Source organism: Delphinus delphis, chromosome 5, assembly GCF_949987515.2.
Source record: "Delphinus delphis chromosome 5, mDelDel1.2, whole genome shotgun sequence".
Classification (NCBI taxonomy): domain Eukaryota; kingdom Metazoa; phylum Chordata; class Mammalia; order Artiodactyla; family Delphinidae; genus Delphinus; species Delphinus delphis.
In genome coordinates this window covers 106107313-106133898 of record NC_082687.1, presented here as the reverse complement: position 1 = coordinate 106133898, position 26586 = coordinate 106107313, and the positions used below count along the sequence as shown (strand labels likewise).

Sequence of the window (26586 nt, the reverse complement as noted above, 5' to 3'; positions counted from 1 at the left end):
TTCATATTTTCTATTTCTTCCTGGTTCAGTCTCAGAAGGTTGTGCATTTCTAAGAATGTGTCCATTTCTTCCAGGTTGTCCATTTTATTGGCATATAGTTGCTTGTAGTAATCTCTCATGATCCTTTGTATTTCTGCAGTGTCAGTTGTTACTTCTTTTTCATTTCTATTTCTATTGATTTGAGTCTTCTCCCTTTTTTTCTTGGTGAGTCTGGCTAATGGTTTATCACTTTTGTTTATCTTCTCAAGGAACCAGCTTTTAGTTTTATTGATCTTTGCTATCATTTCCTTCATTTCTTTTTCATTTATTTCTGCTCTGATCTTTATGATTTCTTTCCATCTGCTAACTTTGGGGGTTTTTTTTGTTCCTCTTTCTCTATTTGCTTTAGGTGTAAGGTTAGGTTGTTTATTTGAGATGTTTCTTGTTTCTCAAGGTAGGATTGTATTGCTATAAACTTCCCTCTTAGAACTGGTTTTGCTGCATCCCATAGGTTTTGGGTCATCGTGTTTTCATTGTCATTTGTTTCTAGGTATTTTTTGATTCCCTCTTTTATTTCTTCAGTGATCTCTTAGTTATTAAGTAGTGTATTGTTTAGCCTCCATGTGTTTGTATTTTTTACAGATTTTTTCCTGTAATTGATATCTAGTCTCATAGCATTGTGGTCAGAAAAGATGCTTGATACGCTTTCAGTTTTCCTAAATTTACCAATCCTTGATTTGTGACCCAAGATATGATCTATCCTGGACAATGTTCCATGAGCACTTGAGAAGAAAGTGTATTCTGTTGCTTTTGGGTAGAATGTCCTACAAATATCAATTAAGTCCATCTTGTTTAATGTATCATTTAAAGCTTGTGTTTCCTTATTTATTTTCATTTTGAATGATCTGCCCACTGGTGAAAGTGGGGTGTTAAAGTCCCCTCCTATGATTGTGTTACTGTCGATTTCCCCCTTTATGGCTGTTAGCCATTGCCTTATGTTTTGAGGTGCTCCTGTGTTGGGTGCATAAATATTTACAATTGTTATATCTTCTTGGATTGATCCCTTGATCATTATGTAGTGTCCTTCTTTGTCTCTTGTGATAGGCTTTGTTTTAAAGTCTGTTTTGTCTGATGTGAGAATTGCTACTCCAGGTTTCTTTTAATTTCCATTTGCATGGAATATCTTTTTCCATCCCCTCACTTTCAGTCTGTATGTGTCACTAGGTCTGAAGTGGGTGTGTTGTAGACAGCATATGTACTGGTCTTGTTTTCATTTCCATTCAGCCAGTCTGTGTCTTTTGGTGGGAGCATTTAATCCCTTTACATTTAAGATATTATCGATATGTATGTTCCTATTACCATTTTTTTAATTGTTTTGGGTTTTTTATTGTAGGTGTTTTCCTCCTCTTGTGTTTCCTGCCTAGAGAAGTTCCTTTAGCATTTGTTGTAAAGCTGGTTTGGTGGTGCTGAATTCTCTTAGCCTTTGCTTGTCTGTAAAGGTTTTAATTTCTCCGTCAAGTCTGAATGAGATCCTTGCTGGGTAGAGTAGTCTTGTTTGTAGGCTTTTCTCCTTCATCTCTTTAAATATGTCCTGCCACTCCCTTCTGGCTTGCAGAGTTTCTGCTGAAAGATAAGCTGTTAACATTATGGGGATTCCCTTGTGTGTTATTTGTTGTTTTTCCCTTGCTGCTTTTAATGTTTTTTCTTTTTGTTTAATTTTTGAGTTTGATTAATATGTGTCTTGGCATGTTTCTCCTTGGATTTATCCTGTATGGGATTCTCTGTGCTTCCTGGACTTGATTAGCTATTTCCTTTTCCATATTAGGGAAGTTTTGAACTATAATCCCTTGAAATATTTTCTCAGTCCCTTTCTTTTTCTGTTCTTCTGGGACCCCTATAATTCGAATGTTGCTGCATTTAATGTTTTCCCAGAGGTTTCTGAGACTGTCCTCAATTCTTTTCATTCTTTTTTCTTTATTCTGCTCTGCAATAGTTATTTCCACTATTTTATCTTCCACGTCACTTATCCGTTCTTCTGCCTCAGTTATTCTGCTATTGATCCCTCTAGAGAATTTTTAATTTCATTTATTGTGTTGTTCATCACTGTTTGTTTGCTCTTTAGTTCTTCTAAGTTCTTGTTAAACGTTTCTTGTATTTTTTCCATTCTATTTCCAGGATTTTGGATCATCTTTACTATCATTATTCTGAATCCTTTTTCAGGTAAACTGCTTGTTTCCTCTTCATTTGTTAGGTCTGGTGTTTTTTGCCTTGCTCCTTCATCTGCTGTGTGTTTCTCTGTCTTCTCATTTTGCTTAACTTACTGTGTTTGGGGTCTCCTTTTCACAGGCTACAGGTTCGTAGTTCCCGTTTTTGGTGTCTGTCCCCAGTGGCTAACGTTGGTTCAGCGGGTTGCGTAGGCTTCCTGGTGGAGGGGACTAGTGCCTTTGTTCTGGTGGATGAGGCTGAATCTTGTCTTTCTGATGGGCAGGTCCACCTCTGTTGTTATGTTTTGGGGTGTCTGTGGCCTATTATGATTTTAGGCAGCCTCTCTGCTAATGGATGGGGTTGTGTTCCTGTCTTTCTAGTTGTTTGGCATAGCGTGTCCAGCACTGTATCTTGCTCGTCGTTGAGTGGAGCTGTGTGTTGGGGTTGAGATGGAGATCTCTGGGAGATTTTCGCCATTTGATATTACGTGGAGCTGGGACGTCTCTTGTGGGCCAGTGTCCTGAACTTGGCTCTCCTACCTCAGAGGCACAGCCCTGATGCCTGGCTCGAGCACCAAGAGCCTGTCATCCACACAGCTCAGAATAAAAGGGAGGGAAAAAAAGAAAGAAAGAAGAAGATAAAATAAAGTTATTAAAATAAAAAATAATTATTAAAAAAAATTTTTTAAGTAATAAAAAAAGGACAGACAGAACCCTAGGACAAATGGTAAAAGCAAAGCTATACAGACAAAATCACACACAGAAGCATACACATACACACACAAAAAGCGAAAAAGGGAAATATATATATATATATCGTTGCTCCCAAAGTCCACCTCCTCAATTTGGGAAGATTCGTTGTCTATTCAGGTATTCCACAGATGCAGGGGACATCAAGTTGATTGTGGAGATTTTGTCTGCTGCTCCTGAGGCTGCTGGGGGAGATTTCCCTTTCTCTGTTCGCATAGCTCCCGGGGTTCAGTTTTGGATTTGGCCCCGCCTCTGCGTGCAGGTCGCCTGAGGGCATCTGTGTCTGCCCAGACAGGATGGGGTTAGAGAAGCAGCTGATTCGGGGGCTCTGGCTCACTCAGGCCGGGGAGATGGAGGGATATGGAGTGCGGGGCGAACCTGTGGCAGCAGAGGCCAGCGTGACGTTGCACCAGCCTGAGGCGCGCCGTGCATTCTCCCTGGGAAGTTGTCCCTGGATTACGGGACCCTGGCACTGGCAAGCTGCCCAGGCTCCCGGGAGGGGAGGTGTGGATAGCGACCTCTGCTTGCACACAGGCTCCTTGGTGGCAGCAGCAGCAGCCTTAGTGTCTCCTGCCCGTCTCTGGGGTCCGTGCTTTTAGCCGCGGCTCATGGCCGCCTCTGGAGCTCCTTTAAGCAGCGCTCTTAACCCCCTCTCCTCACGCACCAGGAAACAAAGAGGCAAGAAAAAGTCTCTTGCCTCTTCGGCAGCTCCAGATTTTTTCCCGGACTCCCTCCCAGCTAGCTGTGGCACACTAGCCCCCTTCAGGCTGTGTTCACGCAGCCAACCCCAGTCCTCTCCCGGGGATCCGACCTCTGAAGCCCGAGCCTCAGCTTCCAGCCCCCACCCGCCCCGGTGGGTGAGCAGACAAGCCTCCCGGACTGGTTAGTGCTGGTCAGCACCGATCCTCTGTGCGGGAATCTCTCCGCTTTGCCCTCTGCACCCCTGTTACTGTGCTCTCCTCTGTGGCCCCCGAAGCTCCCCCCTCCGCCACCCGCAGTCTCTGCCCGCAAAGGGGCTTCTAGTGTGTGGAAACCTTTCTTCCTTCACAGCTCCCTCCCAGTGGTGCATGTCCCGTCCCTATTGTTTTGTCTCTGTTTTTTCTTTTTTCTTTTGCCCTACCCAGGTACGTGGGGAGTTTCTTGCCTTTTGGGAGGTCTGAGGTCTTCTGCCAGCGTTCAGTAGGTGTTCTGTAGGAGTTGTTCCGCATGTAGATACATTTCAGATGTATTTGTGGGGAGGAAGGTGATCTCCACGTCTTACTCTTCCGCCATCTTGAAGCTCCCTCTCAAGACAATCTTTTTCTTCGGTACACAGTGCAAGTACTTTATGCATACTTCCAATTTTGTCTCATGGAACATTTTAAAAGATATTTAACAAAATTAATAATTTTTACTCCTTCACAAGAATATGACTTCTATAATTTAGTGCCACTACCTTGATTTGTGATGAGGTGCCAGTAGTTTTATTCACCAGTGGGTTTTTTTGCACCATTAGCGCAAATGTTAACATAGTAAAAAAGAGCAAAAACGTTTCAGTATTGTTATAAAAATAGCTTTGAAGTTTGGGGCCCCTGAAGGGTCTTGAAGGTCCCCCAGAAGTCTGTGAGCACAATTTGGGTAAGCACTCAGACACTGGTGTCAAATGGGGCAGGGTTCTCATCCGGACGCTTCAACTTACTAGCTAAACACTTGTTAGTTTTTCTTATCCACAGTTCTCTTAATGTTGATTATAATAAATCTTACCTCTTAGGATTATTGTGATGATTAAATGAGATAATACATATAAACCGTTTAACACAGTTCCAGGTACATAGTTAGTATTAAGGGCTTAACCATTATCGGTGTTCTTGTTTTACTTATTAGAATCTGTTCATGTTGCACTGTTTCTTTGGTTATGCTAATATGATTTACATTTTAAAAAGCATTATATTACAAGCTATAATGGATATATTATTTTGCTGCATTAGTTAACAAACACTTTGCTGAAGGAAATATGATACTAACAACAATAAAGACTTCCTTGTTTGTCCGAGTTGGTGAGATTGCTACTTCATTTTAAATTTCAACCTTTTTTATTGCTTGATTTTTAAGGTACTTTTCCGTCTCCCAGAAGGTGTTACATAGCGCGTCTTATAGATTCAATACAGTCATTAATGTGCCAGGCACTGTGTTCCATACTACTTTGTTTTATCTATAAGAATGCAGTATTTATTGGCTGCTTTATTAAGATAAAGATTAGAAACAGATAATCTTTTGTTTCAGGGTTACTGGTTCACAAAAATATCAGAATATAATTGTTTTCTATTTAAAATATTCTAAAGAGTTGCTCTGTAAATCACTGTTATCATATAGATTTGTAATTCTCACCTCCTGACTTTTGTCCCCTTGTTGCTGGTTATGAAGGCAGGTTTTGTACTTGCAAATGTTTCCCCAAGATTCTAAGAAGATAGGAGTACTGTTAAATAAGGAGAGCTATTTATTACTGCTTTTGCCTGTATTATGTAGTTTTTTTTATTTACGTGAAACCCTTTCCCATTCCATCGAATTTATCCTGGTTTAACGTAAGCCATCATCTTTGTTCATTGTTGAAAAAGCTAACAGTCTTTTGAATATGAGTAACACAATGGAACAATACAAATGTTTTATGGGACATATTCTTGATTTTCAAGAATTTTCCTTCATATCAAGTCATGTTATTTTATATGTGGTTAAGAAGGCAATAGTGAGTCAGATATAGACAAAATAAAGGATCTTGTTGAATTTGAAAAGTTGAGGGAAAAGATTTTATGTAAGAATTTTTGAAATTTTGTGAACTCAGAGTAGTTGACATGGGATTGAGGAATATTGATTCTGAGAGCCAGCAGGACTAGAAATACTTTAGCCTTCTTCGTCTGTGCCTTGCATTAATTGAGTCTACCTCGACCTCTGAAACATCATGTACAGTTCCCAGTGCTCAGGATTCTCTTCTCTTTACCTTCCACTCCTATCTCCTGGTTCCAAAACATGTGTAGCTTTTGTTAGATGGCTTCATGAGGTTAACTCAGAATTTTGGGTTGTTGAAATACTTTCCGATTGTAGAAGCTTCTGGGCTGTTATTAAGAATGATAATTGTACTTCCTATGCTGATATCTGATATATGCCACATCTTCTGCCAGGTGTTTTAGAGCCATTAACTAATCTTCACAATAATCCTAAAGGTTCAAAGAGATATGTAGCTACCAGATGACAAAACCAGAGTTTCAAAGTTTCAAGAAAACATATGAAAATCTACTGCTTTGAAAACCTGCTGTTTTCAAGCATCCTTTACTTGAATGGCTAGATGTACATTTTTCTAAGGCAGAGAATCATTGCAAGGCATCCATCTAATGGTCAACATGCATTTTACAGAGGTGGCTTACGGTAACTTAAATATAAAAATGCTTTTGACTTGAGGTAAACAGAAAATATGTTCATTAAAAAATAGATTAAGAAAGTCAATTAGAAGGGACTCCCTTTTGTATTAATTTTTATTATTACTATGTATATTAGAGAGAGAGAACACATAATATGTTTGTAAATAAATCCATTTGACAAAAGATTCACCTAGAGTTTATATTATAAGAAATATTTCCTTTTTTAATCTTTTTCATTTTTATATATTTGTAAGTTTTTGAGCCTTAATTTTCTGCTCTTGAAAATCAAGTTAATGAGCCCCTGCCTTTGTTTTTCCTATTGATGTTTCTAACTTTGACATTACCAGACGATATAGAAAGGCTTCATGAAATGGTTAATAAACACTATACTTTCTTGATTATTGCTAGGGGGCAGTATTTACTCAGCTGACTCTTTCAGCAGACTAGCACTAGGCTAATTCAGGAACATAATTTCATGATCTGGAGAAAACAGAATGTGTGAATGTATGATTTCTTTTCACTGGGTTTGTTTCCACCTTTAAATTGGGAAGTAGCTAATAATATCTCTAACTTAATAAGACTAATTTTATATATTTTTCATATTTGTAAGAAAATATTTCATTATTTGTTATTTTTTTTAATTAAAACCTAAACTACCCTAGTATTCAAAATTATCTTATTTTGCTGTCTTTTTTGTATCAGACTGTATTATGAAGATATAGCAATATGCTAAGAAATTATTTAAGATGAAAATATCAGTTAAAATTTTAATAGGGAGAAATAATAGAAGGAATAAATAACAGGCATTACAGTCTCACAGAGTATATTACATATTTATTTACTTGACTTTAGTTGGTAAGCAGTGACTGGGGCTGGTGAGAACCTAGGAGTTGTTATATATTAAAGAAATTTATTCAACTTGAATTATTACTTTTCAAATATTTATTAGAATATGCTTCATTTTGCTTATTTCTAATAACTGTTTTCATAATTGTTGTCAAAGTATAGGTATATAGTTCAGCATTTCAAGTTTAATGTTTTTTCCATACTTGCCAGTATTTAATATGATGGATACACACACACACACATACACACCCCAAGGAAGATTAACTGATTTTCTCTTTATTTCATATGTATTGAAAACTTCTAAATAAATTGTGTAATCTTGTGACTATTTAATCTTTTAATCTGTCCCTTTCAAATATCTTTATTATATATATTTCATTCTTTCAACAAATATTTCAGTGCCTATTATGTACCAGACATTTTCCTAGGCCCTGGTTACATAAATGGAAAAAAAAAACGACAGAAATCTCTGCCCTCATTCAACTTATATTTTAGTCGGGGGCAGACAATAAAGATAAATATACTTTGTGGTATGTTAGGTAGTGATAAGTAGTGAACAAAAAACAGCTAAATCAGGGACATGGAGGTTAAGTGCTCAGGTGGAGGGATTGAATATTTCAGTAAGGTAAAGCCTCACAGAAAAGGTGACTTCTGAATAAATGCCTTAATGAATTGAGGGAAAGAGCAATCCAAACAGAAGCAACAGCAAGAGCAGCAAGAGCTACAGCCCTGAGGTGTAAGCATTCCAGGGATCTCAGAGGAGCAGCCAGGAGACAAGAGACCAGTGTGACTGGAGCACAGTGAACAAGGAGATGAAGGTCAAAGAGGTAATTGAAGGGCCAGATTACACAGTCTTATAGATCAGGAGTCCCCACCCCGCTGGCCAGGGACCTGTCCCGGTCCCGGCCTGTTCGGAACAGGGCCGCACAGCAGGAGGTGAGCGGCGGCGGGCAAGCAAGCCAGAAGCTGCGTTCTGCCACTCCCCATCGTGGCTCGTGTTACCGCCTGAACCATTCCTCCCCTCCCACCGCCATCCGTGGAAAAATTGTCTTCCATGAAACTGGTCCCTGGTGCCAAGAGGGTTGGGGACCGCTGTTATAGATCATAGTTAGGACTTTAGCTTTTACTGTCGGTAGTGGAAAGCCACTGAAAGCTACATCTTCTTATCTAAACATTTTAACAAGATCATTCTGCCTGCTGTGGTAAGAAAAATCCAAGGAGGGGCAAGATGGAATCTAGAAGACTAGTCATGGGCTATTGTAATAATCTAGGCAAGAGATGATGGTAGCTTGAATCAGGAAATTAGCAGTAGAAGTGGTGAGCAGTTTTCATATTCTGGATATATTTTGAAGGTAGAGCTGGCAGGACTGCTGGTGACAAATGTACAATGTGGAAGAAAGAGGAGATAAGAATGATTCCACAGTTTTGTTTACCTGAGCAACTGGAAGAATAGGATCGCTCTTAACGAAGATTTGAAAGACTGTACTTGGAGGCACAGATTTTGGAAGCAGTGTCAGGAGCTTAGTTTGGGACATGATATGCATATCTATCAGATATACAAGTGGAAATGTCAAGTAGGCATTTGTACATACCAGTTTGGATTTCAGGAGAGAGGTCTGGGATAGAGCTGTAGATATAAGTCCTCACATCATTTGGAGAAAATAGAAGAGAAAAAAATTCTAAGCACTGAATATAGGGCATGCCAATATTTAAGTCAGGGAGATAAATAGGAACCAACAAAAGAGATGGAGAAGGAGCAGTCAGAAAACTAGATGAATGTGGTTTCTTGGAAGCCAAGTTAAGGTGGGGGGCAGGTGGTTAGAGGAGGTGAGAATAGTAAATTATGTCAAAGCCTGCTGATTGGTAAAGACTGAGAATGAGAATTGACCATTAGATTTAGAAACATGGAGACCTTTGATGACCAAGAGAAGAGCAGTTCTGGTTGTGAGGTGAAGGCTAGAACCTAATTGGAGTGGATTGAGAGAATATTTAATGAATAGCTACTGCTCTTAATGAACTGTAAGATCCTTAGAAGCTAGAGCTATGCTTTCTTCACTGCTTATCCTATCAGGCATAGAGTGAATTCTCCCTAACTCTACCTTCTGTTCTATTCAGACCTCCAACAAATTCCATGAGGCCCACTCACATTAGGGAGGGCAGTCTGCCTTATGAAATCTACTGATTTTCATGTTGATCTCATCCAGAAACACCCTTAAAGACACATCCGGAATAATGTTTAACTAAGTGTCTGGGCACCTGTGTCAGTAAAGTTTACACATAAAATTAACCATCACAAGAACCATTGACTTCTGTTGTGGTTATTGCTATGGCTGCCTTTAAACCTACCAATTTGTCATTTTTATTCTATTTGTCCTATCAGTTCTTTGTTCTCTTTTTCCTTTTTATCTGCCTTCTTCGGATTTGTTGGATATATTTTTTGTGATTCTATTTTATCTCCTTTGTTAAGACACTAGCTATAACTCTTTGTTGTTTTCTTATTGGTTTCTTTAAGATTTACACAGTGGTCCTCAACCAGGGGCAGTTTTGCCTCCCACGGGATTTTTTGGCAAAGTCTGAGACACTTTTGACAAAACTGAACAAGTGCTACTGGCATCTAGTACAGAGACTGGGTTGCTACAAAAATCTTAAAACGCAAACTACACCTCCCCCTTGAAAGAGTTGTCCAACGCAAAATGTGAATAGTTCTGAGGTTAAGAAATTCTGGTTTATACTATAATTCTTTAACTTATTATAATCTGCTTTTAAGTAGTATTATACCACTTCACATATAGTATAAATACTTTACAACATATACCTCCATTTTACCCTCCTGGCATTTGTATTATTGTTGTCCTACCTTTTATTTCTACATATATTATAAGCTCCACATAAATTATTAGTTTTGCTTTAGAGAGTCACTTTTTTTCTGGTTGTGCCACGCAGCTTGTGGGATCTTCGTTCCCCGGCCAGGGACTGAACCCAGGCCCTTGGCAGTGAAAGCGTACCGTCCTAATCACTGGACTGCCAGGGAACTCCCGAGAGTCACTTATTTTTAAAGATTTTTTTTAAATAAAAGTTTTTTATATTTAACTACATTTTTATAATCCTGAGTCTCTTCATTCTTCTGTATAGGTCCAGATTTCCATGTGGTATCATTTTCCTTCTGCCTGAAAGACTGACTTCAGCATTTCTTATAGTGCAGGATTGCTGCTGATGAATTCTTTCAGTTTCTGTTTGTGTGAGAGTCTTTATTTTACCTTTCTCTTTGAAAGATATTTTTGCTGGACATACAATTCTAAGTTGATAGGTTTTTTTTTTTTAATTACTTGAAAAATGTCGCTCCACTGTCATTTTTTGTGCCCTGTTTTTGACAAGAAAACATTCCTCTCACTGATGCTTTTACATAGTGTGCCTTTTTTCTCTGGCTGTGGTGTAAGATTTTTTGAGAAATCTGATTATGATGTACCTTGGTATAGTTTTCTTCATGTTTCACGTGCTTCAGGTTCTTGAGATTATTTACTCTATCAGATTATAGTTTTCATCACTTTTGAAAAATGTTCAGCTATTATTTCTTCAAATATTTTTTTCTGTCGCCTCTCATCTTCTCTCTGTCTTTTGCAGTCTCCAATAACATATTCAGCTGGTTGAAGTTGCTCACTGATGCATAGGACATGTTTTGTTTTTCTTTATTCCCCCTGTCCGTGTTTCATTTTGGGTAGTTTCTATTGCTGTATTTTCAGGCTTACTTATCTCTTCTTCTGCAGTGTCTGATCTGCTCTTAATCCTATTCAGTGTATTTTTTAACTCAAACATTGTATTTTTCATGTCTAGAGAGGTTTTTTGGTTCTTTTTTATATCTACTATGTCTCTACTTAACGTGTTCAATCATTTGTTAGATTTTTGAACATATGTATACAGATATAAAAAGCATTTTGAGGGCTTTCCTGGTGGCGCAGTGGTTGAGAGTCCGCCTGCTGATGCAGGGGACATGGGTTCGTGCCTTGGTCCGGGAAGATCCCACTTGCCACGGGGCGGCTGGGCCCGTGAGCCATGGCCGCTGAACCTGCGCGTCCAGAGCCTGTGCTCCGCAATGGGAGAGACCACAACAGTGAGAGGCCCACATACCACAAAAAAAAAAAAAAAGCATTTTGACATCCTTGCCTGCTATTACAAACATTTATGTTAGTTCTTTGTCCATTTTGATTGAATGATTTTTCTCCTCATTATGATCATTTTTTTTCTGCTACTTTGCACTACTGATTTTTTTACTGAATTTCAGTCATTGTGAATTTTACCTTGCTGGTTATTGGATATTTTTATGTTCTTGTAAATATTCTTGAGCTTTTTTTTGAGATGCAGCTAGGTAACATTGAAACAGTTTGATCTTTTCAAGGCTTGCTTTTAAGGTTTGTTAAGTGAGACCTGGGCAGCATAATTTGGGAGCATAATTTTGCCCCATTACTAAGGCAATATCCTTTTGAGTACTCTACCTTATGCTTTGTTTATTTCAGGGTTTTAAAAAAAATTGTAGCTAGTGGTAAGGTGAACCATGCCTGGCTTTGTGTGAGCCTGGCATGTTTTCCCCCTGATCCTTTCAGGTGGTTCCTCCCCACTTTGTGTTCTTCCTCATACACATGCTCTCTTCAATAAAAGGGATTGTTAGTTTTGTTGCTGAAGTAACTCAGGTAAGATTCCTAATGACAAACAATTGGCTTTGATCAGAAGGGTACAGCATAATATAATTTATGTTATATCCTTAAAAGCAAGAAAAGTTAAATAATACTGATGGAACTTACATATACAGACTGTATGTTTAAATTTAAATTAGGCTGAAAATTCAGAGTTTATTATATTTTATTGTTTTCTACAACCAATACTCTATAGTGAAGTCACATACCTCTGTACTCCTCAGTTTCCCGATTTGTAATGGCTGTGTCAGTGCATATAAGTGATAATCTTGTAGGGAGCAATGGGTTTATTTCACATACAGTACTTAGATTTTAAGGTAGTCTATAACTGTACTTACGGTTCTTGACTGGCATTTAATAGCATAGATACTCAATTGTGTATAATGCAAAGAAATATTCAACTCTACTTATAAATTCACAATTGATAGGTGCTGAAAAACTATTTATTTAAACGCTATAGGTAGTACAAAAATCTTTGTCTAATAGGAGCATGCAATGACATAAAACATAAAAGAGCTTTTTCAGATTTTTCTATAAATTATTATTGGTTTTTGATACTTGTTATTAACAAAGGAGATTTTACTCTACTTTTAGAAATTAAGAATGATTTCTCACTTTCAAAATCTCACAAAATTAATTGGGGTGTGTGTGTGTGTGTGTGTGTTTCATTTCTAGAGAGTAAACTTAGGAAAATAAATTTGTCACTCATCTAAAGAACCAAATTATTTCATTCCTGGATCTCATTACTTTTATGAAGCTTCCTGTTAATTTAGAAAGTGGTAATAGGCATAAGCTTCATAAAATTTTTTTAATGAGACATTTTGGACATTTTTCAAATATCATCTCATCATGTTTCAAAAAATACTCAGTAAGGGTAACTCAACACTGATGAGGACTCTTCAAATCTTAGGAATATTTTATTCCTAAGAACAAAGTTCTCCTTTGAAAAGTAGACCTTTGAAATTAGCATGCTAGTATTGTGTTTGGATTAGGCATTGTCTTGAGTGTAGTCTTTGATGAAATGAAAATACTCTGTGGAATAAGCCTTGGCCAAAGGATCATCTGCAGCATTTGTAATAGATGTCATTATTTAATAGAATATTTGTGATAATAATTATAATTATCTAGATTCTCTTTTATTTTTTAAAATTTTTATTGAAGTATAATTGATTTACAATGTTGTGTTAGTTTCTACTGTATAGCAAAGTGATTCAGTTATATATGTGTATATATATATATATATATATATTCTTTTTTAGATTCTTTTCCATTATAGGTTATTACAAGATATTGAGTATAGTTCCCTGTGCTATACAGTAGGTCCTTGTTGGTTATCTATTTTATATACAGTAGTGTGTATATGTTAATCCCAAACTCACAATTTATCCCCCCTCCTTTCCCCTTTGGTAACTGTAAGTTTGTTTTCTATGTCTGTGAGTCTATTTCTGTTTTGTAAATAAGTTCATTTGTATCAATTTTTTAGATTCCACATCTAAGCAATATCATATATTTGTTGTTCTCTGTCTGCCTTACTTCACTTAGAATGATCATCTCTAGGCCCATCCATGTTGCTGCATATGGCATTATTTCTTTCTTTTTTATGGCTGAGTAATATTCCATTGTATGTATATACCACATCTTCTTCATCCATTCATCTGTCATTGTACACTTAGGTTGCTTTCATGTCTTGGCTATTGTAAATAGTGCTGCAATGAACATTTGGGTGCACGTATCTTTCTGAATTAGAGTTTTCTTCAGATATATGCCCAGGAGTGAGATTGATGGATCATATGGTAACTCTGTTTTTAGTTTTTTAAGGAACCGTCATACTGTTCTCCATAGTGGCTGTACCAATTTACATTCCCATCAACAGTGTAGGAGGGTTCCTTTTTCTCCACACCCCCTCCAGCATTTATTATTTGTAGACTTTTTGATGATGGCTATTCTGACCAGTGTGAGGTGATACCTCATTGTAGTTTTGATTTGCGTTTCTCTAATAATTAGTGATGTTGAACATCTTTTTATGTGCCTCTTAGCCATCTGTATGTCTTCTTTGGAGAAACGTCTATTTAGAACTTCTGCCCATTTTTTGATTTTTTTTTTATATAGAGCTGTGTGAGCTGTTTATATATTTTGGAAATTAATCGCTTGTCAGTCGCATCATTTTCAAATATTTTCTCCCATTCCATAGTTTATCTTTTCATTTTGTTTATGGTTTCTTTTGCTGTGCAAAAAAAGCTTTTCAGTTTAATTATGTCCCATTTGTTTATTTTTTTTTATTTCCATTACTCTAGGAGGTGGGTCCAAAAAAATATTGCTGTGATTTATGTCAGAGAGTGTTCTGCCTATGTTTTCCTCTAGGATTTTTATAGTATCCAACCTTACATTTAGGTCTTTAATCCATTTTGAGTTTATTTCTGCATATGGTGTTAAAGAATGTTTTTAATCAGTGTAGTAGACCAAAACATAGAGCTTTTTTTACCATTCAGTTTACTGGAAGTCATTCTAATTATCTCTTTTATTTCCTCTTTATCCATCCCCTGCATCCCTATCTTTTTCCACTCATAGCTCTATGCCATCCCTTGGTTTCTCACCATGTTTACTCGTAAGTATCATTTTCCCTTTTCTTTCAATATTGTATTAGCAAAAGAACAGCTTCATTCTTCCCCAGTATATTATAGTTACAGTAATACTAAGCAGATTTAATTACATGAGCATCCTTATGTAATTCTAAGGTAATATAGTTGGGTAGAAATTATTTTCAATTGTTCTGACTACTAAATATCAAAAAGCTTGTTCTATAAGATGAAAACCTATCTGATATATCACGACATTCATAAAATCTCCGACCTCTATTGAAAAATAAATTAATGTTAACTATAGTATTTACATAGAGTTTTGGAAGGCAACTGTTACAACCAAATCAGACTCAATTTTTAGAGATTGTCTAATAACTGATACTTTTGTTATTTCCTATCCTAGAATTCCTCTAGAAATAAACAGTTTATGTGAATATGTAATACTTTAATCAGTTACAGATATTAATACAGTGGATATGCTGCTTAAACATGTACATTTGATTAATGGAATACAATATTTGAAGTAGATCTGTATGCACTGGACTGGAAAGATGTTCAGAGTATTGATAAATGAAAAAAAGAAAGTTTCCAAAAATAAAAAATTGCTAATCAGATTTTTTTATGGGAATTTCAAAAAGCAGTTTTTAGAGTACATAATAGAAATATAATGATACTGAATCTATAACAATACTAAAATTCTTCTAAGTATATAAACTTGTGAGAATAATATGACCTGAAAATTCTAGGAAGAAACAGAATGAATGTAACAGCTATACCAAGATTGATAGTGGTGACTAGAAAATGTCATCTATTTGATCAATCTGATTATCAGTTTTTTAGGATGCCTTAGGAAGCAGTAAATCTACAAAGCCAAATACGCATTTTATAAAAAACAGTTTGCCAGTATTTGTTCTGTAATAGTTTTGACCATAAGGGAATTACCATGTCTAGTAAAGTAGCTTGTTGTTGTTTTAATTTTTTATTTTTAATCTCAATTAATTTATTTATATTTGTCATTTTACAGATGTATTTCCACTGCACAAAATTTTCCACCTCTGGGATACCCTACTGCTTGGGAATTCCTCCTTCCCATTCTGTATCGGAGTAGCAATTCTTCAGCAGCTGCGTGACCGGCTTTTGTCTAATGGCTTTAATGAGTGCATTCTTCTCTTCTCTGATTTACCAGGTATAGATATATATAAATGGAATTACTAAGTGAAATTTAATTATAGAATAATGAGACATTCTTATAACAATTTGCAAAAATAATCATACAAGCCTTCAGAATCTCTTCTGCTTGAGCCTCATCATCTGTCTCTGAATTGTCTCCCTTGTATAGTACCTGTTCTGCTGGCCCAGCATTGTAGATATAAAACTGGGTCATAATAGTTCACTATCATTTACTTTCATGTCAGTGATGCCATCAAAAAGGTAAAGAGGGCAGGGCAGTGGGGGCGGGTGGGGTGACACATTTGCCTTGCTTAGGATAGGCCTATTTATCTCCAACTGATAGAGAGTAAATAAAGGCCACTTGGGAAGGGGTTTGAGAATCGATAAGTTTATACAGAGATGTAATTCACATGGAACTTTGCTCTCTCCTATCCATAGCTGCTTGCTAACAGTTTGACAGTTTGAGGAAAGGAGAAACCCTGTCCTCTTGGGAGAGCAAGTCACACTCCAGGGAAATTCCATTTATACAATGCAGGATAGTAAGTCAAGCTATATATTGTATTCATAAGTGAGGAGCTTGTAAATTTAGGAGTTGAATGCTTAAGTGTAGAAATATTGAATGTAACTATGGTTTAAGCTTTGATGCTTTCGCTAAAAAGATGAAAGTAATATGGTTACATAGGATATAACAATCTGTGGAAGAAAAAACTGAACTACATTTTTGTGGAAACCAAAATGTTTTTCAAGTAGAAAAATTCTGCTTTCTTCAAATAGCATTTCATTGGCTCCAACCCTTCTATGTGTTTATTGCTGTTCTCCATATTTGGAGAATTGCTGTTCTCCATATTTGGAGAATTGCTGTTCTCAATCACAGCAGCCACAAGTGATTGCTGAAAATAAACACACTTAAAATTATCCAAGAGATAAATTTGTCTAAAAATCAAAGAATAAAAGAAAGGTACCTTAATGCTATATATTTAATAAGTACTCTCAAAAGAAATAAGAAAACTGCTGCCTAGAAATAGAGACACAGATGTAGAGAACAAACATATGGACACCAAGGGGGAAAAGTGGCAGGGGGTGGTGGTGGTGGTGGGATGAATTGGGAGATTGGGATTGACATGTATACACTAATATGTATAAAATAGGTAACTAATAAGAACCTGCTGTATAAAAACTAAATAAAATAAAATTCAAAAAAAAAAGCTAACTGTGAGGACTTACACTACAATAAACCTTCAAAGGGATACAAGCTTTCAGTTATAAGATGAATAAGTTCTGAGGATCTAAAAGACAACATGGTGACAGTAGTTAATAATACTGTATTGTATGCTTGAAATTTGCTAAGATAGTAAATCTTAAGCATTCTCACCACAAAACAAAAATAGTAACTATGTGAGGTGATAGCTGTGTTAGTTAATGTGATTGTGATACTAATTCCACAAAGTGTATGCATATCAAATCATCCTGTTGTACACTTTAAATATGTACAATTCTTTATGTCAATTATACCTCAATAACGCTGGAGGAAAAACTAAAAAAAAAAGAAAAGAAAAGAAACCTGCTGCCTACCCCAATTTTTATTTTTAGTGGATGATCTGTACCTGGTAGTTTATCATCTTTGTGTTGTTGAAAATCTTCATCCTTTTTGGGAAAATAATAGCAAAAATTATTGGATTTATTTTAAAACTTCTACTTCCCCTTTCCCCCCAGATTAAAAGTATTCACCATCAGCTTTCTAACTTATCAAACTTTAATTAAAGTTAATTATTTCTTGTATCAACAAATAGTTGTTTAGTTCTTATGTTTTTTTTTCTGGGAGATTCTTTATGAAAATCGAGCTCTCTCTCTTTTTTTCCTATTGGTGTTGAACAGTTACAGAAAAGCTAGTTTTGCAAACTACAAATACTGTCTGTACCGTGCAGATATTTTCCTGTTGTTTCTAAATTGCCAAAGTAAGCAGAGGATGATTGATTAGAATTAAAAGAATTTTTCTATTTTCTATTTTCTATTTTCTATTTTTCTAACATTTTTATATGTTAGGAATGATGATTGTGCATTTTCAAGTAAAGTAAATTTAATACCTTTCCAATTTTGTGCATAAATATTCCAGTTATACACTGGTGAAGGAATTTGTTTTCATATTGTATAGGCAGATTAGTGGTAATTCTGCTTGTACATTAGAATAGTCATTATTTCTGAAATCAGAAAGTAAGAGTATATGTTTGTTAGAACTGACTCATTGAAAAGGTAAACACTACTTACTTTTGAAAGTAGGGTGCCTCTATTGATGTGAATTGCATTGATCCTCAGTGCCATTATTCTGGCTCATCATTTACTTGGTCACTATATGATTCCAGTTGGGGAAGAAAAAAGTTTATAAGAAAAATGTGACTTAAGAAAAAAGAAGGGTGGAGGGGTTAAATGTAAACTTTGCCTTTAAGTACACCTGTGTTTCCTTTTATTTTTAATCACAGTGCACTTATTTGGGATGTCTTTCCTAATTAGATCTAATAGATGTCTTTTTTCATCATGTTGAGCCCACTAACTGTACTTGATGCTTGAAGGAACTGGGAAGTGGTCATGGGAAGTCCTAAAAAGTGAATCCAGATTAATATACACACAAACACACTGAATGCGCCTTTTCTAAGCAAAATATTATGTGACATAAGCTTGGAACATGTTTGAAAGAAAGAAAAAAACATTTTTTAAGTCTACAAAATGAGAAGAGATAGGCTAACTCCATATTTCACCTTAATTCTTGAGATAGACTTTGTAGATAAAGATAGGTTAGGATTAAACATTAATTTGAATTTATTAAATATATTGTGCTTTACTGAAATCCCCACTTAACTGAGTTTAAAAGCATAAGTAATCAATCAGAACAAATTTAACTAAATTCTTTGCTGAAGCAGATTAGCAAATTCACTGTTCAGAACATCTGTTGACAGTAATATGATGGAATCGCCATCCAGTTGGTAACCTTGTAAACAAAATAACCTCGCATTTTTTTTTAAGTTGTCCCTTTCTAGTTGTTTCTTTCTACAAAGAGGGGCCCAATAGTCTAGTGGTTAAGAGCATGGAATGTGGAGCCAGATAACCTGGGTTTTAGGTCCTAGCTCTACCCCTTACAGTTGTGTGACCTTAGGGACATGACTTAACCTCTTTGTATCTGTTTCCTTAACCCTGCTTATATGAAAATGATAATTGTACCTACCTAATAGGATTGGTGTGCTAAATAAATCAGGACAACTAAACAACTTAGAGCAGTGCCTGGCAAAGAGCAAGTGCTATGTAAGTGATTATTATTATTAATGTTATTACCAGCAGCATGATTATTATGATTTTCCTCACTTTTTCCTTTCTATCATGACTGCTTTCCTATTGGTAAAATAAATGAAGCAATCACCCCATTTGGCTTTTTCTATGTATTATTGAGGTAGATATCAATCATATAGATTTCCTTATTAGCAGAAGCAATGGAGAATTACCTAAGAAGTCAAGTAAGCCTTCAATATATATATATGTATGTATATTATGACTAAGAAGAACATCTCTTTTCATTGCTCAGAGACAACATAGTATAGTAGATAGCACAGTCTTTGGAGTCAAGACATACGGGTTTGAGTCCTAATTGCACCACTCACTACCTGTGTGAATTGGGAAACTTTCAGTATGGTTCTGCCACTGAAAAGAGTGATCTGTAGAGTGAAATAGATATGAGTTTACCTCCCAGCTCTGGCATATAGTAGCTGTGTGAACCTGGACAAGTTGTTAACCTCACTGGAAAGAGAGTCCTATACATTATGAAAGTTTCAGTGAAATGGAGATAAAAATATCTGCTTCAGTGTTAGGGTGAGCATGAAAGATAATATGCATAATGTACCTGATGCAAAACCTGCTACCAAATATGCATAACTATTTTTTAAAGTACATGTGGCATGTAATATTTTAAACATGCAAAGAATGTGTAACATTCAATCTTTGTAAGTTCCCTCTCCTTTCTTCCTCCTTTTCTTAACTTCATACTAACCCTTTAGTTCTTGAAGAGAGAACACAGCAGAAAGGCATTACTATTTTTGCCAAAAACTGCCTCCAACTTCAGTTCCCTTTAGTAAATGGTATAGTGTGATGTCACATTACAAAGAAGTACAAGTGGTGCTAGAAAATTTTGCTGAAAGTTCTTGACATGTATTGGTTTGTGTGTCATTTCAGTACTAAAGGAAATAACCATGAGAGCAGTCTATTTGGCATTTCTCATACAATCTCAAAATAGTGGTAGGGTGTTTTGGAAGAAATACTGGGTTTTTCATAGCGCCATCCAACACTGGATGTTGGCTACAGTTTCCAAGGTTACCACCCTGTAAGCCCAACTATAGGATGAGGTCCGTCATCCTTCAGCCTGTTCTCTGATATGATTCTGCTATAGTGTCCATCTGGCTGACTTAAAAAAAATTTTTTTTGAGGATACACCCAAACAGTATTCAAGATGAGTATGATAATCTGAATAAAACCAAAATGGTAATAATTTTAGAGTGGATTTGTAATGGCTGAGATGTTTAAATGCTTTTTTGTTTTGGTGGTGTATTTCCTTTGTACAGTTGAAAATTAATTCAATATATTTATGTCATTATGGTTGAAATAAATACTTAGAATGCATATCTTTATACCTCTGAACATCTTCAAAGATAGGAATTTTTCAAAGTAGGAAAGAAGTTTTTCTTAGAGAACCTATACAAAGAAATTGGGAAATCTGTGTGGAAGAACGCTTAATTTACTCTCAGAGATTAAAATAGTTACTTTACCATTAAAAGAAAAAAATACGTACATATAAACTATTTTTGAAGGAAATACTGAGTATATTGAAGGGACTTGAGCATAGGAAAAGTAAATCCTTTTTGCAGGAAGAAATCAACAGTTGGCTGAAACATCTTCGTTGTGTGATGTATGTTTTATTACAGAAGCTTAATTAAAAGAAAACGTTTTAAATAAAATTTTAAGGTGTTATCTCAATATTACCTACATACTTTACAATAGAATTCATTTTCAACACATACATGAAAAATACCAGTAGTATCTATTATGTAGCACTTCACTAATTCCTCAAAAATGTTGTATTAATATCTTAAGTAGCTAGGAAAGGGTACTTATCTTTTCTGACTTAAAACAATTTTGTAATGCAGTCTTTATCATTATTTAGCATAGCATGGAATATTTCATGAAAACCATCCTTTTTTTTTTTTTTTTTTTTTTTGCGGTATGTGGGCCTCTCACTGTTGTGGCCTCTCCCGTTGCGGAGTATAGGCTCTGGACACGCAGGCTCAGTGGCCATGGCTCACGGGCCCAGCCGCTCCGCGGCATGTGGTATCTTCCCGGACCGGGGCACAAACCCGTGTCCCCTGCATCGGCAGGCGGACTCTCAACCACTGCCCCACCAGGGAAGCCCAAAACCATACATTTTTTGAGCCACACAGTTATGTACCAGATTGCGTAAGATCTATAATAAGAAATACAAGCCATATTTTTGGAAATCGATGAGAATGAGAGAGTGAGGAGGAAATTCAATTTAGTTTATGAAATCATAGATTTTTAAGGTACTTTTGACAATCCCTGTGGTAGGAGAGTGGGAAAGAAGGTCAATGATAAGTGATCTGGGTTTTCTGTTTTCCATTCTTTTTCTTTCCTTTTTTTTTTTTTTTGAATGGGGGTGGGGTTCAATGAACAGTTTCTTGCTTACATTTAGGGATAAATATAAATTAAATAGGGTTTTCATAATATAATGTAATCTCCCAATTGTAAACAGTGGCCCACATTTTTAAAAACTGTAACACTTGAGCCAAGTATAACTGATTGTAGCCAGTAGGCTACTAATGACTCCTTTATTAAATTAATAGTTATAATGGTGATAAGTGCTACAGAAAGCAATAGGAATTTATAACAGTACACTACCAAGTCTGAGGGAGGTAAAAAACCTTCTCTAAGAGAGTGATGTTAAAGGTAATATCTGAAATTAATCGACATTAGAATGTGAGAAGTGGAGAGAGGGGAGAATCTTCTAGATGGCAGGAAAAAAATGCTTGAAATCCCCCAAATAACTGAAGGAATTGGAGTGGTATACTTAGTGCAAAAGGGAAAGTGATTAGAAAAGAGAATGGAGAGGTGGACAAAGAGGTCATGGAGGATCTTATAAGCCACGTTAGGGATATTTAAAAATAAATTTGTAGAAGTATTTTCTTTCTTTTCAGTGTTTTTGAAAGAATGAAAAAGTATCCCTGAAAAGAACATCAGTTCCCAAAATCGAATGCCATATTGATATTTGTGGAGCATTCTGGTCTCTGAACATTCCTTTCAAGGAGCTCTATCGTGAGCAAAAAGCAAAGGATTCTTAACATACGTGCCCCCAGTAGGTATCCATAATTCCTTTTTTCTGGCTTGTGGAGAGCTGACCAGGTGAAAAAGTAGAGCAATGGTAGTACCCAGTTATTCAGTGAAGGTTTTGTATTGTCAGCCCTCTAAGATTTGATACCATTTTACTTGAAGCTGAGAATCCATAATTATTCACATTTTCTGCTTATAGCTACGTAATGTTAATGCATGTATATTTCTAAGCACATCTTCCTGGAATTACAAAAGGACAATCATAATGGAAATTAAATATGGAGATTTTAGCTATGGTCCTCCTCTTCCCACCACACCCATAAAAATTACATGTTAAGATTTAGATGGAATATTAAATTCTTCTGAGTTTAAAAAAGGGATAGATGAAAGAGTAGTTAATGTGTTTTTATTAACATGATCATATAGTCAGTGAAATAAAAATCATGAAAATTTATTTTTAAAATCTCATTAGGTTATTATCACCTTGTTGGGGGGGGAAATACCGAATTATTTTTGGGAAAAGGAGAAAATTTGAAAGCAGATGTTAGAATACATAACTTCCAAGCTGAAAATAAATGTTTATGAAAAACACAAAGCCAGTAGAATGAGTCGTAAAGATTCAAATTGTGAGCTGAATCTCAGAAGCCAGAAAAAGTCTTTTAACACTGAACTAGTTGTTGCTCTTGAAGCATACCACTAATTTTGCAGTATGTAAATAGTTTATAAAGTTAAAGGTCTGTCATGTGTTGGGAACTATAATGAAAAACAAGGTCAGGGTTGATCAGAATTTTCTACTTACCTTGAAAGTTGACAGTAGATTAGAGTACTAACACATCTTAAACCTGGTCCGGAGGTTTCAAGGCTCTTCTCCATAGGAAAGTGGTTTGTTTTATGATTGACAGGGATTCTGCTTTCTGAATTTTTTTGAGTAGTACAGAAATTATCTTATAGTTTCAATCAGTGATTAAACATACTTTGTTTCAAGATATCAATGATGGAATTTGTTTATATTTGTTTTATTGTTGAGTGTTTATATGTGCCTTAGGTTTGCAAGACAAAAAAATAAACAGAACATTTTATACTTTCAAAGTATCTTAAAAGTAATCAACCTCAAAATCTTGGAAAGTTAGAAGTTATGTTTAAAATTTCCCCGTATATACTGCTGATGGATAATGCAAATAATAATGTAAGGACCAGAATGTGTATATATGTCATACCTAAAATGACATTTAACATACATTGTTCCATATGTGATTTTTATTTTAATAATATAATAATACTCATGGGTCCCATTTCTTCTCCCTCCTCTACCTAGCCTTATATTTCTGTACAAAAGTGAAAGTACAGTTGACCCTTGAACGATGTGGGGGTAGGCGCACCTTTCCTCCCCACAGTTGAAAATCTAGGTCTAATTTACAGTCAGCCCTCTGTATACCAGTTCCTCTGTATTTGAGGTTCCTCCATACCCACTGTTGCTTCAGTATCTGCGGTTCTGCATTCACAGATTCACCCGACCGTGGATTGTGTAGTACTGTGATATTTACTGTTGAAAAATATCCATGTATAAGTGGACCTGTGCAATTCAAAGCCCATGTTGTTCAGGGGTCAGCTGTAATCTCACGTGCTGCCTATCTTAAATGGTGATCTTCAACAGAATAGAAAATAACTTCTTTCCACATGTCTCCTCCAAGTGTGAGTGTGCTGAGTCAAAACAAATAAAATAAAAAACAAGCTAATAAACTAGATTAGAGAAAAAGAAGAGAGATAGTATGCCAATGTGTTTATAGGCTAGTTAGTCAGTGTTATGTAACGTAGAGGAAATAACTAGAGTTTTATTTTAGGAAACTACATTGAATTACCTTGAAAAATGTAAACCATTTCAATCCTTCAGTACAAGCATATATCAGTCATAAGAAAAATGCTTATTGAACTTGAACACAAGGTTCTGTTGCCAAAAAAAATCAGATTTCCAGTTTTGTTTTGGATTCACTATTAAGTGTAAAAGAAAAAGAGAAAAAGATTTTTACTGCTGATCTGGTGCTAAATCTTGCAAGCTGCTGCATTGTTCTTTTTTCTGAAGTGAGCTGTGTGCCATTATCAACACCAGCTGTTTTGCCTCATAGTGTCTACCTACTCAACTGCTAAATGATAAAGACAATTATGTTAAGAATAGAAAACAGTTTAAGTATCCATATATCAGTAATGCTGATTGCATTTCCAACTTTTTGTCACTTCATTGTAGGCATTAAGTATCAGAGATGATAAATGCTTAGTAAAATGTGCCAGTAAGTGCATGCACATATCATGGATTTGAAAGGCTGAGTGAATTAAAGTAGTAGCCCAGTAACATTGTACCATCCTTTCCCCTCAGACTGCATAACCAAGATTGTGTTTATAAAATATATTTAGTCATTCATTCAACAAATATTTAGGTGTGTGTGTATATAATGTGTATATGTATGTATGTGTATAATTAATAATCTTCCTACTGGTTTATCATTCCTGTGCTGGCCCAGAGCATTCATGCCTAATTATTTAAAGGTGATCCAATGGTACCCTGTAACTATGACAAACACACCTAATTTGAATTATATTAATTACATATAGTATTACCTCCTGGTTCCATTAAGTCACCTGACTAGCTTGTGCATTAGTTCTTCAATTTTTCAGTGAGGAAATTCAACTTCCCTCTCAGAATTGCCCTGTAAAATCAATAGGATTTAGAATCCAGTGAAATGTTAGGTGTGTGAATGTATTCATACATCTTAACTGAGGTGGGAAGTGGGGGCAAGTTAGGGATGAGTGAGTGGGCCTGGTACTGGGAAAGATAGTAACGTTCTAGCTGTGTGCTTAAGATGTTTATGGGGCACCTAGATTAAAAACTGAGGCACTGATAGGGATTTTGAGTGACAAAAAGACAAGTATAATTTAAGATTAGTCAGAGACTAAAATTTCCTCTGATATCCTTTATTTGCCTCCCCTATTATCTTTGGGTTTTCCTAAACGCTCCTTAAATAAGGTCTGAGACATGCAGTTCCCCTGTTATTATACAGGAGCCCTATTGATGTGTAGGGAAGGGGAAGTGTTCTGTATTCCTATAATTAGGTCTCAGTCTTCTACTGAGCCTGTGCCCCAGGCTGTGACCTTCACAAGTCACAAGTCTCCTCTTGCCAGGGAGAAGGGGGGAAAGGGACCCTTAGGTGAGTCAGGAAGGCTGGAGGAGCTGGAGTTAGGTATTTTCCTTCCCCCAGGTCACTTAGGCTCTGGTGAAATAGTTTCCTCTGAGGGCAGGCCTTCTAAGGAGGACAAAATTATCTGGGCATATTTTCCATGGCTGCTTTGCCCTGCTCCCTGCCAGAAGCACAGGGAGATTTTTTGTGATCCTCATGATGTTTAAAGCATGAATTGAACTAAGAATTTGAAAAGGAGCACATAACAGGGATATATCATCCAAAAATATTATATAGATTAATAATAGTGTCAGTAAGGCTAAACCCCAGTATATGTGGGTTTATGAAAAATACCACATTTAGAACAAAAGGCAAGACAAGGGTAGACTTGGGAAACATTCAATAATATTTATCAGTGAGACTCATCATCTTTGCTTTAGTAGTTTTGAACTGAGAAGCACCTAAAGTGGATAAATTGGTTGTCAGGAAATTTTGACCACTTTCTGTGAGACCTTAGGATAGGTAAGCTTATTCATTCAACACTTGTTTAATAAACACAATTATATGGCAGACACAGTACTGTGCAGTAGAGCCATAAAGATAAGACATAGTACCAGCCCTGTAGGAGGATGGGAAGAAGGCATTGGAGGCTTAGAAAATAGCATAAGGATGACACAGATGTGTGTGACTGCATGACCATCATAATTTAAGTAGGATGCTAATAGAGTGACTAGAGGGTAGGATGAGAGATAGCTAGAGTGGGTGGGCTGGGGAAATACTGTTGGTGGTGATAGTAATCGGTGAAAAGGCAGAGTCCTGATTTTGAGGACCTTGCATGACATGCTGAGGAATTTGGGTTTTATTCTATATGCAATTAGAAAGTGTTAAACAGAAAAATGACATGATCAGATTTATATTTTAGAAAAAATAATTCTAGGCGTAATGTGAAAAATGGATTGAACACTTCTAAAATGCTATAATTCTAAGTAGCGGAAAGAGAGCCGCTGACCAGGGATAAGTTCAAGAATATGGTAAAGTAGTATCTATTGAAATTTAGATCTTTACCAAAATAATTTACATGACAAAGTCCCAAGAGAACTTTCAGATGCTATCTCTCTTTAGCACCTGTGCAGTCTTAGTAAGTTAGTCTCCCACTGCAGATTTCTTCTGTTTGAGAATCCTCTTTATCTAGTAATAACATTCTATCCGTATGTTCCTTGAACTGAACTTGATACTCATTGCAAATAATCTTAAAATGTGGATAGTGAGTTATTCAAGATTATTGGGTGTTTCTTTAGAAGGCTGTAATATACTTCATCTCAGTACATTAAATGGTGGTAGAGGTGCTATCAACCTGAGGATGTCTTGGGATACTGTCCTTACAATTTACCTTTTGGAGAACGCTTCATAATGTATATAGTTTATTCCAT

At 36.1% G+C, this 26586-nt stretch overlaps 1 protein-coding gene across 4 annotated transcripts in view; it reads left to right on the top strand.

The window, feature by feature from the left end:
- TBCK (TBC1 domain containing kinase) overlaps window positions 1–26586 on the top strand; it is a 232024-nt gene that overhangs the window by 111249 nt on the left and 94189 nt on the right. For all 4 annotated transcript variants that reach the window (XM_060012853.1, XM_060012854.1, XM_060012856.1 and 1 more), the window contains 2 exons: window positions 14428–14464; window positions 15463–15624. In XM_060012853.1, the coding sequence (XP_059868836.1) occupies window positions 14428–14464; window positions 15463–15624 (199 nt within the window). The remainder of the gene's footprint in view (window positions 1–14427; window positions 14465–15462; window positions 15625–26586) is intronic.